Source organism: Chiroxiphia lanceolata, chromosome 4, assembly GCF_009829145.1.
Source record: "Chiroxiphia lanceolata isolate bChiLan1 chromosome 4, bChiLan1.pri, whole genome shotgun sequence".
Taxonomy (NCBI): Eukaryota; Metazoa; Chordata; class Aves; order Passeriformes; family Pipridae; genus Chiroxiphia; species Chiroxiphia lanceolata.
In genome coordinates this window covers 50,208,179-50,220,472 of record NC_045640.1, presented here as the reverse complement: position 1 = coordinate 50,220,472, position 12,294 = coordinate 50,208,179, and the positions used below count along the sequence as shown (strand labels likewise).

At 37.0% G+C, this 12,294-nt stretch overlaps 1 protein-coding gene across 4 annotated transcripts in view; it reads left to right on the top strand.

The window, feature by feature from the left end:
* The window catches only part of NPNT (nephronectin), a 52,019-nt gene that overhangs the window by 14,078 nt on the left and 25,647 nt on the right, over positions 1-12,294 (top strand). For 3 of the 4 annotated variants that reach the window (XM_032686738.1, XM_032686740.1, XM_032686737.1), the window contains 3 exons: positions 3,444-3,536; positions 10,000-10,119; positions 10,968-11,087. In XM_032686738.1, coding sequence (XP_032542629.1) covers positions 3,444-3,536; positions 10,000-10,119; positions 10,968-11,087 — 333 coding nt within the window. The remainder of the gene's footprint in view (positions 1-3,443; positions 3,537-9,999; positions 10,120-10,967; positions 11,088-12,294) is intronic. The other variant, XM_032686739.1, reaches the window with a different exon arrangement.

Genomic DNA, 12,294 nt, shown 5'->3' with positions numbered 1-12,294 from the left:
GGCTTGCTTGAACACCATCTGATTCTTAAGTCCTGAGCACCCTACAAAGCCTCATTACAGTTAATGGGAGGATATACAAGACCTTTTGTGAGAGTGGCTTGATTCCTCATAGGAAATGCCATGAGATTTATCTATGGTGTTGGCTGAGTTACAGGTCTTGCTATGTTAACTCTAAAACTGTGTATAGAAATATACAGTTTTCTGTATATATTTATCCTGTATATAGAAATTCTTCAGTTGTAACACTGTATTGAATGTCAGCTGTGTGTAAATAAGATGCATAATGCTTAAGTAGCCAAATTGCATAGAATGTACTCTAATAAGCAGGATTTCTTCAAGTACAGTGTTTGGCAGCACACAAAGGTTTCCAAATACCTGTTTAATATGCAAAAAAAAGCATTTTATGATGACTTTGACTTTCTGGATAGTGGTTTTCTAATCATTAGGAAGCTTTCCTTGGAGTAGTAGAGATTCTTGAGCTGCAGACTGTTGAGGGGCTGAGATCTCCTTTAACTGAGACTTCTAAAAACAGAAGAGACATATCTGTCATGTGATTTAAGTGCATTTCTAAATTATATCTTGAAACTAGGAGGTAGACTAGATCAACAGTTACCCACCTGTATGTAATACAAGACATTATATCATGCATAAAGTGGAACTACATTTGTTGAGATGTGTTGGACTGGATTTTGGAGATCCCATAGATCCAATTCCATGATGTAATAACATGGCCTGTATTGCATGTTTCATATCTGTAGAAGTTGTTTTAAACAAATGCTAATACATAATTTTTATTCATTACAATATATGACCTGCTTGGGTAACTGAGAGAATTAAGCAAAACATCTGATTCCTAATACAAATGTATTTGACCTTTAGAATTAGAGGAACATTTTAATTAAGCATGAGGGTTTTTTCCTCTATCTGAGCTGCTGCTAATGTACAATTTATGCAATTGAGGGAGAAACATAGGCTTTAAAGTCAGCTAAACTGAAGTTGCCACAGGTTAAGCTATTGAACTGTTATACTTCACACCAAGCTGATCCCATGGTACTTCGCGTTTTTTAAAAGGAATTATTTAAATAAGTGTATCCCACTTCTTTGAAGTGCAGTTGAAATTTAATGGAAACTTTCAAAAACATATTTATAGTAATTTCTTTTTTTTCTCTTGTGGTTTAGATCATGTTTTCCTTTTCCCTAGTGACTTTGAAGTTGGTCTTCACAGTTTTCATTTTGCCACCATCACCTCTAATTGGACTTGGGTCTGTGATGTCAGGAAGATGAGTCTCAGTGTCTAAATGAGCTCTTGCACAAAGATACTTTTTTGTGTTTATGATCATCGTGATTAAAAAAAGCAGTAAATGTTTCCAAGTACAATGTTCTAGAATTTTCTCATGATGTAGCAGTTGCTCTTCAGTCAGATCTGTCCATTCCATAAGGGCATAGCATACTTTTTGAAACATACCTTTTAGTAGTCTAAGAAGCCCCTTTCCTTTACACTGTCAGTGAGAGGTGTTTCTGAATCTAAATCCCATTTATTTTTTTCTGGACAGTGTGTATTGGAGAAAAAAAAAATCTTACATTAATTAAGAAACATCCTTTTCTGTTGCCTTCTAAGATATTCCTTAACACAATTTTCTGGAAAGAGACCTCACCATCATATTAGAAAGATCTGTCAAGAGCAGTGCTGTAGATTTAAAACAAGGGTTTATGTTCTCAGTGGATATCACTGACTATATGTATATAATATGTTTAAACAAAAATGATAATAAAAGGCAAATGTAGTCCTAAAACTGGAGCAAACTCCTTCTATGCGAACAATTGCTTCTGTATATGTATTTGAGGGAATTGCTGATTCTGGATGCTTTGAATCTTTATGGAAAAGATTTTAAAAGGTCAGAGATGTATTTGCATGGTTCTTCCACAACCAAAACTAATCTCTTGTTTCTATTTTAATTTTGTTTAATTCAACCCTGTTGAACAGCTTGGCTAGAATGCAAGCTACATTTTTGAGTGTGTTGTGGAGATTTCTGTTAAATTACATCCTTAATGCATCCAGTTTTGTGATACAGCCTGTTGTCAAATTAATTAATATTACAGCTGGATCTAGTTAGTTACTTTGCAAATTCCAAATGATACTGTTACTTTATGAAATGAACTTAAAGCCAGGGTAAATAGATAAATCCTGATTACTGATTACAGGCTAATAAAGTTATGCCACCCTCTGATTGCTGTCTATTTTGTGTCTGTCTTGCTTAAATAGTGAGCTCACCAGAACTTTGCATCTGCATTTTATCATATAATGATAAACAATATTACAGAGCATAGTAAATACTTTACTTTTCCACTAGATTGAAACAGTATGTTTTGTAACAGAAAAACATTTCTAGTAAAGAGAACTTGGAAATGTTTAAAATTTTCATCTGTCAAATGGTTTCTGGAGCTCTGCAGAATTCATTGCACTCTGATAATACTCCTGTTAGCTAATCCTACATCAGTAGAACTAAATTTGTGCATGAATTGTCGTATTTCTTCAAAAGCAATGCTTATCTTTGTGTTATTGAAGTTCTAAAAGTTTGCTTTAAGAATTTTGTTTGTGTTATATTTAGAGAGGTACCAAAAAATGGCTTCCTAACTACTATTTCTTGGAGTTCTGTGTTTATTTGACTCTGGAAGCAGAATAGGCCATAATTTCTGAGCTATGGTCTGTACATTCTGAGGCTGTATCTAAACAGCAGGGTGGATAATAAATGCTTGAAATGTTCAGAGAAGCGAGTTGGATGTGCGCAGTGACAAAGTGGCGTATTACAGTCAGTGTTGCTTTTGCCCAGTTCTTTTTTTCCTCCAAAACAAAAGAGAGAGAAAAAAAAAAGCAATTCCTATACCAGAATCCAAGCACCCAAAAGGAAGAGGTTCAGGCAAAATTTTGCTCAATGAGAGGGTAAAGAGTGTTGCCTTCTGGTCATAGAGGAAGGCAGTGAATACTGGGATCTCTGCTACTGCCTACTAATAACTGCACAAGGGCTTTTGGTGTTGCCAGTGACATTGATGTACACATTTTCTATGTAGCTGGGGCATATTCCAGGTTTATCAAATTTAATGTCTTGAATCATAGAACATACATACATACACAGAGCAAGTGAAGGCATAGTGCCTGCTTGCTGATTAGGTATTAAAAGAGTTTAATATGCCAGAAAGAGCATGATGTAGTGTTGTACAAAAATAGACTACTTACAAGTATCTCCCTCTTCCCACAAGTATTGGGGTGGTGGTTGGTTTTGAAAGTGCACCTGATGTTAACAGTGGTATTTGAAGCATATAATGTTGCTGATGGGAGGAACATAAACAGTACTATTTGTTAGGTCATTGCCATTTGTTTCAAAGTAAAAGCACTGTCAGCTGTAACTGGAGTGGAAAAATAATGAATATTCCTCTATTTGCAGCTATATGCCAGCCAGGGTGCAAACATGGTGAATGCATTGGGCCAAACAAGTGTAAGTGCCACCCAGGTTACACTGGAAAAACCTGCAACCAAGGTAAGAAATAGTTTATTTTTGAAGTTATGGAAGTATTGTTGATCCCTCTACCCCCTTCTGCCAATGCTGTGTGTGTCACCTATGTTTATAGGGTAATGAACTCATATACCAGGTCTGTTACTGCTGTAGCTAATCTGATTGGGACTGACATTTGTAGACAGAATGACATCTGCAGTGGGACGACACAGGGGAAAAATGGCTTTCATTAAGCTGAAATCAATGTGAATAATATATAGTATGTATTTACATGCTCTCCTGAATCTGAAACAAATTATTTAAAACTTGTGGTCAGGATTGTTATTTTACAAGGTCACAATTTTCAGTTTTGGATAGTGAAATAGTATTTGTTTAATTAAAAAACCCTATCATTCATACATTCTCATTTTTGTTTTTCTAATCGTGAACTAACTAGGTAGCAACAAATTGTACTACATACTGAAGAGTTGGTATAAAGATTAAGTGTTGTTTTACTGAATTATCCATATAGTTTCATTGTTTGTTTTTTTCCTGAAAATTACTTCCAAAACATGTCATGGTATAAAGATCATAGAGTATAAACCAGAATTGTAATACATGATTTATTAGATTTTGTTGGCCAAGCATCAAACATACAAACAAAGATATCTCAGTGAGACTGTTCTCTTTTTCAGTTGTCTCAGCCTTCAGGGAAGGTTAATGCATTTTCTGAGTGCTGAGGAAGTATGGTAGAAGAGTGTGATATTTAGAACGGTTTTGTTGTTGAAAAATGTACCCTGATGTTGGCTAACTTCCTTATGATGTGTTGAATTTTAGAGTTATTTTCTTTAAAAATAGATACATATTTATTTTTGGATTTACTAATCCCTCCTGAACTGATGTGGAAATGAATGTTCTGTTTTTTCAGGTTTTTTACAAGTTTGTCATCTGTCAAATTATCCTGTCTTCTTATCCCCTTACTTTGGGCTGGCATCTTAAAGGATGGGTTGTTATGATTTTATTCTATACGTGTTTTAGTCAGTCTAGAACATTTTTAGAAAACAGTGCAGTGAACTAGCAGTTGTTATATGTATATGGAACAGGTTTTATATGTACTAATTACTTTAATAATATAAAAAAAATGCTGTGCAAGTTGCTGGAGGCTGCAATCTTGAACTAAACTATGTGCTTGCCACTAAATGCTATGGAAGGCAAAAAGGAAAAAACTGTGTTGATAAATGATTAAAGGCAGTCTTTTAGGCAGTATTGATCAAATATTCTTGCATGGTATTGGTGACAAAGTTGCCGCAACTGAGGTGCATGAGGTTTCTGAGATGCCTACTGACTGTGGTGCCCCAAATGTACACCAGTTCAGGTGACTACTGCTATTGTATTACATGATGGGACCCTTGAGCTGTTCCTGGGATCAGGGTATGTGTTCTTGCCACGTGAAACACTTCTATTCCACCCCCTGGGATCATCATGCAAGAAATATGGTGTCAAGGGGTGAGGTGGTCCTGTGTGTCAGGTGGTGTGATCCTTCTACCTGCACGGCTTGAAGCAGTAGTACAATTTCTTGCAAAGGGGATGGAGGCTAATAGACTGATGGCTGTGAAGAGAAAGCTGAACCTGCAGTACCATTAGCATGCAGAGCAAATAACTGATTGTGTTACCTTGATGTTCTGTGCCTGTATTCTGGAGAGTATTGACTCTCCACCACACTCATGGTTGTCACTGGCATTTGTTTCTTTCCTCTGCTCTTCTTTCAAGGCCTGCCTTTTTTATTTTTTTCTGAGTTCCTTTGTAAAGTGAGAGCAATGGAAATTGATTATCAGGTTAGATTAAGATGAAACTGATTTAGATAAAGCTGGAAGTTGAAGAAAATGAGGGTTAACTTCTGCATTTGGCAGCTGTTGATTAATCACACTAAGTGATGTGAACAAAACTCTCTTCGGGGGTTACAGATCTCTCGATTTTGACATGGTAGTGTGATGGTAGTTGCTGAAAATGAAAGCTGATCTACTGTTTATAGCATGGTGATAACAGTTTAATTTTTGTACTTGGTCTCTGGTCTTTTGTTTTCTATTGTCAAAGTTGAGTGAATGAGCTACTGAATATTTGACTTTTGTGTTGCTTGATCCAAGTTAGCTAATAGATAGAAAAAGGCAGGAAAACTGAGTGCTGGAGTCTGCAGAAGCTAATTAAAAATAGCAGTGTGTTGTATCTTGCTAGGGATAAACGCCCCATTGTTAAATGTTCACTGAAGTTGGTCCAAGATCGTGTGTGGCGCCACACAGCAACCAAAGAATTCACATCCGGATTTGCCAGAAAAAGGCACTTGTCCTTTCCTTGTACTCATATTTTCATTTCACTTCTTTAAAAATCTTTAAAAAATAAAATACTTGTGCTCAGCAACCTGTGTTTGTTATGAACCTGCTTTCCATAGTGCTCAAAACTGTCAGTCTGTTTTTATATGCAGTACTGTCTTATGTTATTTTGAAATTAAGAACGCTGGTTTTGCATTGACTGTACAATTGTAGGCAATGTGGGAAATTAAATGGCTGATCAATGAAATTTCCCAGGTATAGGACAGTGAGTGGACATCCCACAAGAAAATAAAAGAGATTTGTTAAACTTTTTAATAGTCTTACACTTTATATTTTAAATGCTGGTATGAGATTATAAGTGACTAAAAGAAATTACTGTATTTTATTAAAATAAAAAACAATATAAAAATGTTATTTTTATTACCCTTTGAGTTTATACATTTTAGCTTTCAATTTTTTTAGAGGCAACTTCTGCTGTTTTCTTATTTCCTCTTTTGATGCATAGACATTTCTACTGTGATGTCTTTATAGAGGTTGCTTGAAATATACAATTGATAAGTAACTGGCATTTCTTCAAGAGCCATGTTGCTATGGCTGATTTTTTTTGGCTGCTGACATTTGCCTGAGCCTGTTCTTGAAAAGTAGCCTTTACTTAAGGAAAAAGAAACACTCAAACAGATCTAAATAGCAGTATATAAATAGCAGGAATACTCCCTGTCCCTGTGCAGCACATCCGGATGTTTCTTAGGGAAGTATACTGCTGCAGATTATGGGTGCATGGAGGTGAATCAGGGCAGCTGTCAGCATATTCATACAGGCCTTTATGTAGAACTAGTAGGACCTGATAGGAATTGTACAGTATGCCTCCTAGGGAACTGTGTGATGCTTGTCATGTGGTTTCTGAGTATGTGCCTGTCTGCACTGCTGAAAAGAAGAAAAGTTGCATTTTGGGAAAAATTAGATGGGCTGAGCAGTATGCTCTAACACACCTAATCTGTTTGCAGGCTGGCTTTTCTCTTGAGCAACCATAGCACTGCCAGTACTTGTTTTCCTGAACAGTAGCATTCATTTTGACTCCATAAGGTTAAAAACATCTTTCTCTCAATAACCAGTTTCAAAGGCAAAAGTGAAGACAAATGACATATGAGATTTAGGTTTAAGTGGAGTTGTGCTAACAGCCTGTTTTTGCTGTCTGGTGACCTTAGGTTTCTGTTACATCAGCCAAACTTAAAATTTTTAATTTTTCAAGGTGTTTTTTTAAGATGTGAATCAGAGGAGTCGGACAGCATTTGTTCATAGACAGAAATATAATGAAATGAAGGCAATAGAAATAATTAAGAGCCAAAATTCCACAAATAGAAAGCATGTGATATGATATCGTAATACAGTTGGTTGTGCCTGCTTTATAATACCAGGTTATTCTCAGAGTATGTTACTAATAGCTGTCTATTTGTCAGTACCAGAGCTTTCATTTCTGTACTAAGAATATTTTGTACCAAATGGTGGTGTAGAATTCCTGCAGGAAGATCCAATTATTTAAGGCTCATAATGTAATCTGTACTTTATTCAAGATGGTAAACTGGGAACAGTCATAAATTTTTATGATTTTCAACTTTGAGTCTGTGGTCATAACTCTGGAAGTAAGTGCAAGACACTTCTTAAGTCTTCAGGAGTAACTAAACTTAGGAGCTGAATTGCAGGGGGATTTAAGCACTAAAAGTTAACACAAGGCACTGTTAAAATCCTGCTCTGTCAACTTAATTTCAATGTTACCTTTCCTTGTTCTGCCCCTACTTCTAGTTAAGTATTTTATACTTAGTTCTGTTACGCATTTGTTTTGTGAAGTCATGCCTTTTGTACAAAAGAGGAAAAATACACGTATCTTACACATGGAGGACTCTTTTTTTTCCCTCTTACTTTTTACTTTCTCTTACTTTACATCTCAAAATGATGGTTGTGAGTGAACTGCTGCATTCCCATTTAACCTAGGCACATATGCTATCCTGCAGGTCTGTTTCCACATGACTAAATGTACATTCTTCTAGAGCTGTTTCTCTCAAACCTAGCAGGTGCATTTTTTTTTTTTTTTTTGGTGATTGGGGCATTGGTGCCTGTTTGGAGAAGTATTTTCTCCTAGCAACTACTGAAACTCCCAAAGAGTGAGAGTTGAAATGGAGTGCTCTTTGTGCAGCACATGATCCACAGGAGGACTGTGGGGATGGTCATCACTCCTTGTTTATCAGGCATAGGTCTAGCCCTTATTTTGGCAACCTTTCCTCAGTGAAGTCCAGTGTATGCTCACCTGATCTTCCTTACCACTTGAGGAGCAAATATTCCCCTTCAGGTTTCCTAGAAACATCTCAGTCAGCCTTCCACAGGAAGAAAGAGAAAATTCTATCCCTTACCACTACCCTTCTGTGGAAGAGGGGAACAGGAATTATTCTTGTCTCTAAACATGCTGCTCTTCCCGTGGCCTTGGAAAATGAAGTAAAGTAGGTCATATCCATCAGTTAGGGGAAGGGTTGAGGGGAAGGGCAAATACCTCACTCGCTATTCCTTGACCCCATGAAGATGAAAACAAAGTAGGTCAGAAGACAACAGATTTTATGATACACATAAACACTGTTAGGAGCTCTCAGGAGCAGCAGTGATGTAACAGGCAACATCCTTCTGGATTACGTCAGTGACTTTTAGTCTGATACATTTATTTTTCTCTTGGTGGCTCTGCATTTTATCAGTCAAAATGAAAGGGAAAGTATTTCTCAGTTTTAGAATGCCATTTAAAAATATTTTGACCTGAAAAGAATAAGAGGAAGAATCTTGCTCTCTAAAACTAAGTGATTACAGTGTTTCAGGATTAATTTAAAATCCAAACATCAGGAACTTGAAAAATTCCAGGCATAGTTGTCTATAAGCAATGTTTTCTCTAATTTCTTCTCCACAGTGAATGTAACTTTTTTCACTCCATTTACTATGTAGACCCTGTTAAGTTTTCTACTTTAGTCTGAAAAGCAGTCAACTCATTACTGACTTTATTCTAACAAGAGGTAAATTTATCTTTCTGTTTTAACATCTTAACCCTGAGCCTTCACCTCTAGCCTGCAGAAAGTATGTGTCGCCTCCTCAGTTATTTTATGAAGTGGCTACTGTGTGTGTGGGTCTACCACATGGTGGGAGCTCTAAGGCTTGCTTTTCTGGTACATGGATGAGGGATTGACACTTGATGAGATAGTGCTTAATAGTGGGAGATGGCTCTTTGAAAAATTCTGGAAATAATGGCAGTTTTCCTTCTGTGACAGAGTTCCAGAGAGAATTGTGCAATATTAAGGATGGTCGGTAACTCAGTTTTTTAAGTACTCACTGGCTGGATTTGTGAATAGATTAATACTTTCACCTTTGTTGTCATCTTTGTTTATCACTATACAAATAACTAAGTAACAAATTATTCTGGTTTACTCAGTTAATATCAACACATTCTTGGAAGAGAATTCTGAAGGAAATCACTCAATCTTTACTTCTTGTTTAAAGCCCTGTCTACTAATATGGAAATTGTAGGCTGAATATTTTGTATTAAATTCTGTATTAAGTTGTAAATCTGAAATACAGGCCTTCATGGACAGCCCTTGACAAATATAACTGATGTCAGATACTTTTTTTTTCAGTATTTTTTAGATAGTAAATAAAAAATTTTCTCTTTGAGATTGTTTAAAGTAGGTTAGCATCATCTCTCCTACCTTCCTCTGCAACTAATTTTGAAGCATGGTAGTGAATCACTGAATTGCTATCAGAATTGCTGATAGTGATTACAGAGTGACGTTTGCTTTCTTCTTCTTCCTCCTGCTCCTTCAGAGTGCTGGCTGGTCCTGGACATGGCATCAACATGAATAGCGGCATCGTGAGCTTGTGCGATCCCTAATGAAATGGTTGGCACTTCATCTAATACTAATGCTATCATTTCTAAAAAGATATCAATGAAACCAAAGAAAATAAGCCACTTGGCAGGAGGGAGGAACAGTGCTTCACACAGAACGTTCTGGACACTTGCTATCAGCTGAACTGCATATAAAAAGCTAATTGCCATATTTTTCCTTCTTTCATCAGCAACTTGAGCTAGTGGTTTTGTCACGCACGCTTTGTGTGTTTTCTTTTCCCACCCTCTTCCCTTGTGCCGTTCATTTCAGATCTGAATGAGTGTGGACTAAAGCCACGGCCGTGCAAACACCGCTGTATGAATACCTACGGCAGCTACAAGTGCTACTGTCTGAACGGCTACATGCTTATGCCAGATGGAACGTGCTCGAGTACGGCAAGGCTTGTTGCTTGCTTTTTTTTCAAGCTTCTCAAAATCCCTACTTGAGTTTCCCTGGGAAACTTTTATGAAACGAAGACGGGTTCCAAAGTAAAAGATTAATCTTCCTGGAAATTAGGCAGTTGCGCAAGATGAGTTTCTTTTTTTTTTTGCCTAATAAAATTAGGCTGAAAAAAAAACTAAGAGCAATTATTTTGATTTTATTAGTTTTATTACAAGTTTCCCCAGAAGCATTCTTCAGTGCTGTAAATCACTGTTAATTGGCCTTCAAGGACAAGTGCTTGCAGTTTTCATTGCAGCGAGACACCTGCAGTTCTGCTGTATTATGGCCTTATGAATGTAAAATATTTAATGCTGCAGATGTTGGTTGTTTGACTGGTATAAAACTGTACTGTTGTCTCTCTGGAGATCAGGTTCCTACTCGCTCCCATAAAAGTGGTTATTTTGAATGCCTGGACAGAGGGAAGGGAAGAGAAATTACCTTTAACTAGAGATGCTCCTATTTTAAAATGGCAGTATTGTCCAGGAGAGTTTGATACATACTGGGCTTTATATTCCTCATGGGGGCTGTGTTCTATGGCATGACTTGCTACAGTTGTGGTGGTTTTCTCTACTTTTTTCTCCCCTACCCCCCCCCCCCGAGATGCAGTTTTTGAGGAGAAGAAGTTTACTAGCAGATGCATTTGCTCTTTGAAGCCTGAAAGGATACCTGTCAAATTCAACAAGCATTTTTTCCACTTCTATCATAACTATGTGACATCTTAATTCTCCAAAGTTTTCTGTAATTTTCTAGTACTGATCAGAGCCTTTATCTAAATATGTCCAATTATTTTTCTCTAGATGCCCTTTCTTGCTTGATGGCAAATTGTCAGTATGGCTGTGATGTGCTGAAAGGGGAAGTGCGCTGCCGCTGTCCTTCTCCAGGGCTGCAGCTTGGACCTGATGGCAGGACTTGCATAGGTAGGTGATCAAATGTAGATTTAATTTTTTTTTTTCTCCAAAATGTTTTTATCCTTACACTGAATGGAGTTCAAGAGAGTTTCAGATTAAATTAGAATGCATTGTACATCCAATTTAAAGATTTAATGAGAATTATAATAAGGCATGTTGCTCAAGTGGTCTGTGTCAGAGATTGCCAGTGTTTTCCTACAGTCCTACAAGTTTCATTGTCTGCTTAAAGCCCATACAGACTGCTTGGTATCCAGACCCTTGGGCCCAAGACTCCAAAATACCTGCCTGCATAAAAAAAGGAATGGGAGGTCAGCTCTCCCTCATACCCAACAAGGTGGTGCCTAGGTCAGGGGCTAGAGGGATAATTTGTAAAAGTCATTGAGATTACAGTGGAACAAGGCAGAGGTCTATGCATGCTCCAGTATTAATGTAATTGAATCTACTATCTTTCTGCCATACTGTGAAAACTCCAGGTTAAAATAAATTCAGGAATTCAGAGTGTATAAAAGTGAAATGTTTTGTTTCCCTGTTTGTGGACATGGAAAAGGTTCTTATGGTTAATCAGATTCTACTGTGGTCTGAACAGTGTGACATGTGATTTTATTAGTCATTAACTATACATCCTGAGTGTATATAATGCTCCAGTGATTTTATTATTTATAACCTATGCAGTGCTACAGTTCCATAACCAGTAACAACCCCGAAAGAATGCAAGAAAATGTGGATGTCCTAATCATCCATTAGGGTGTCTTGGCTGTTTACAGGGCAGGTAGTTCTCAAAGTGCCTGACCTATGCTGACCAAGAATTTTTTGGCAGAGAAAGGGACAGATTTCAGATCTTCTGATGTGAAGAGCAGGCTCCACACTAAGTTGGGGGTTTCTAGAGTACATCATTGGCATATTTATGTATGGAAAAGAATGGAAAGAAGGAGGAAAAATCTCCACCGTTGTTACGTGCTGAAGGGATTAAATTATGATTAATCGCATTTTGGACATTATGGCAGACAGAGATCTTTGGAAGATATTTGTGCCATGCCATAGTGAGCTGAGTGATTTTAAGTACAAATTCAAGGGAGTTATGCCAAGTAGAGAAATTTTCTAGAAAAAATGCTTGCAACATTCTCCTAGTGTGCATTTTTATAATTGGGCAAACTTCATACTTGGAGATAAATAAAGTGTACTTTAATGCCAAAGACTAGCACTCAAACCAGCCATA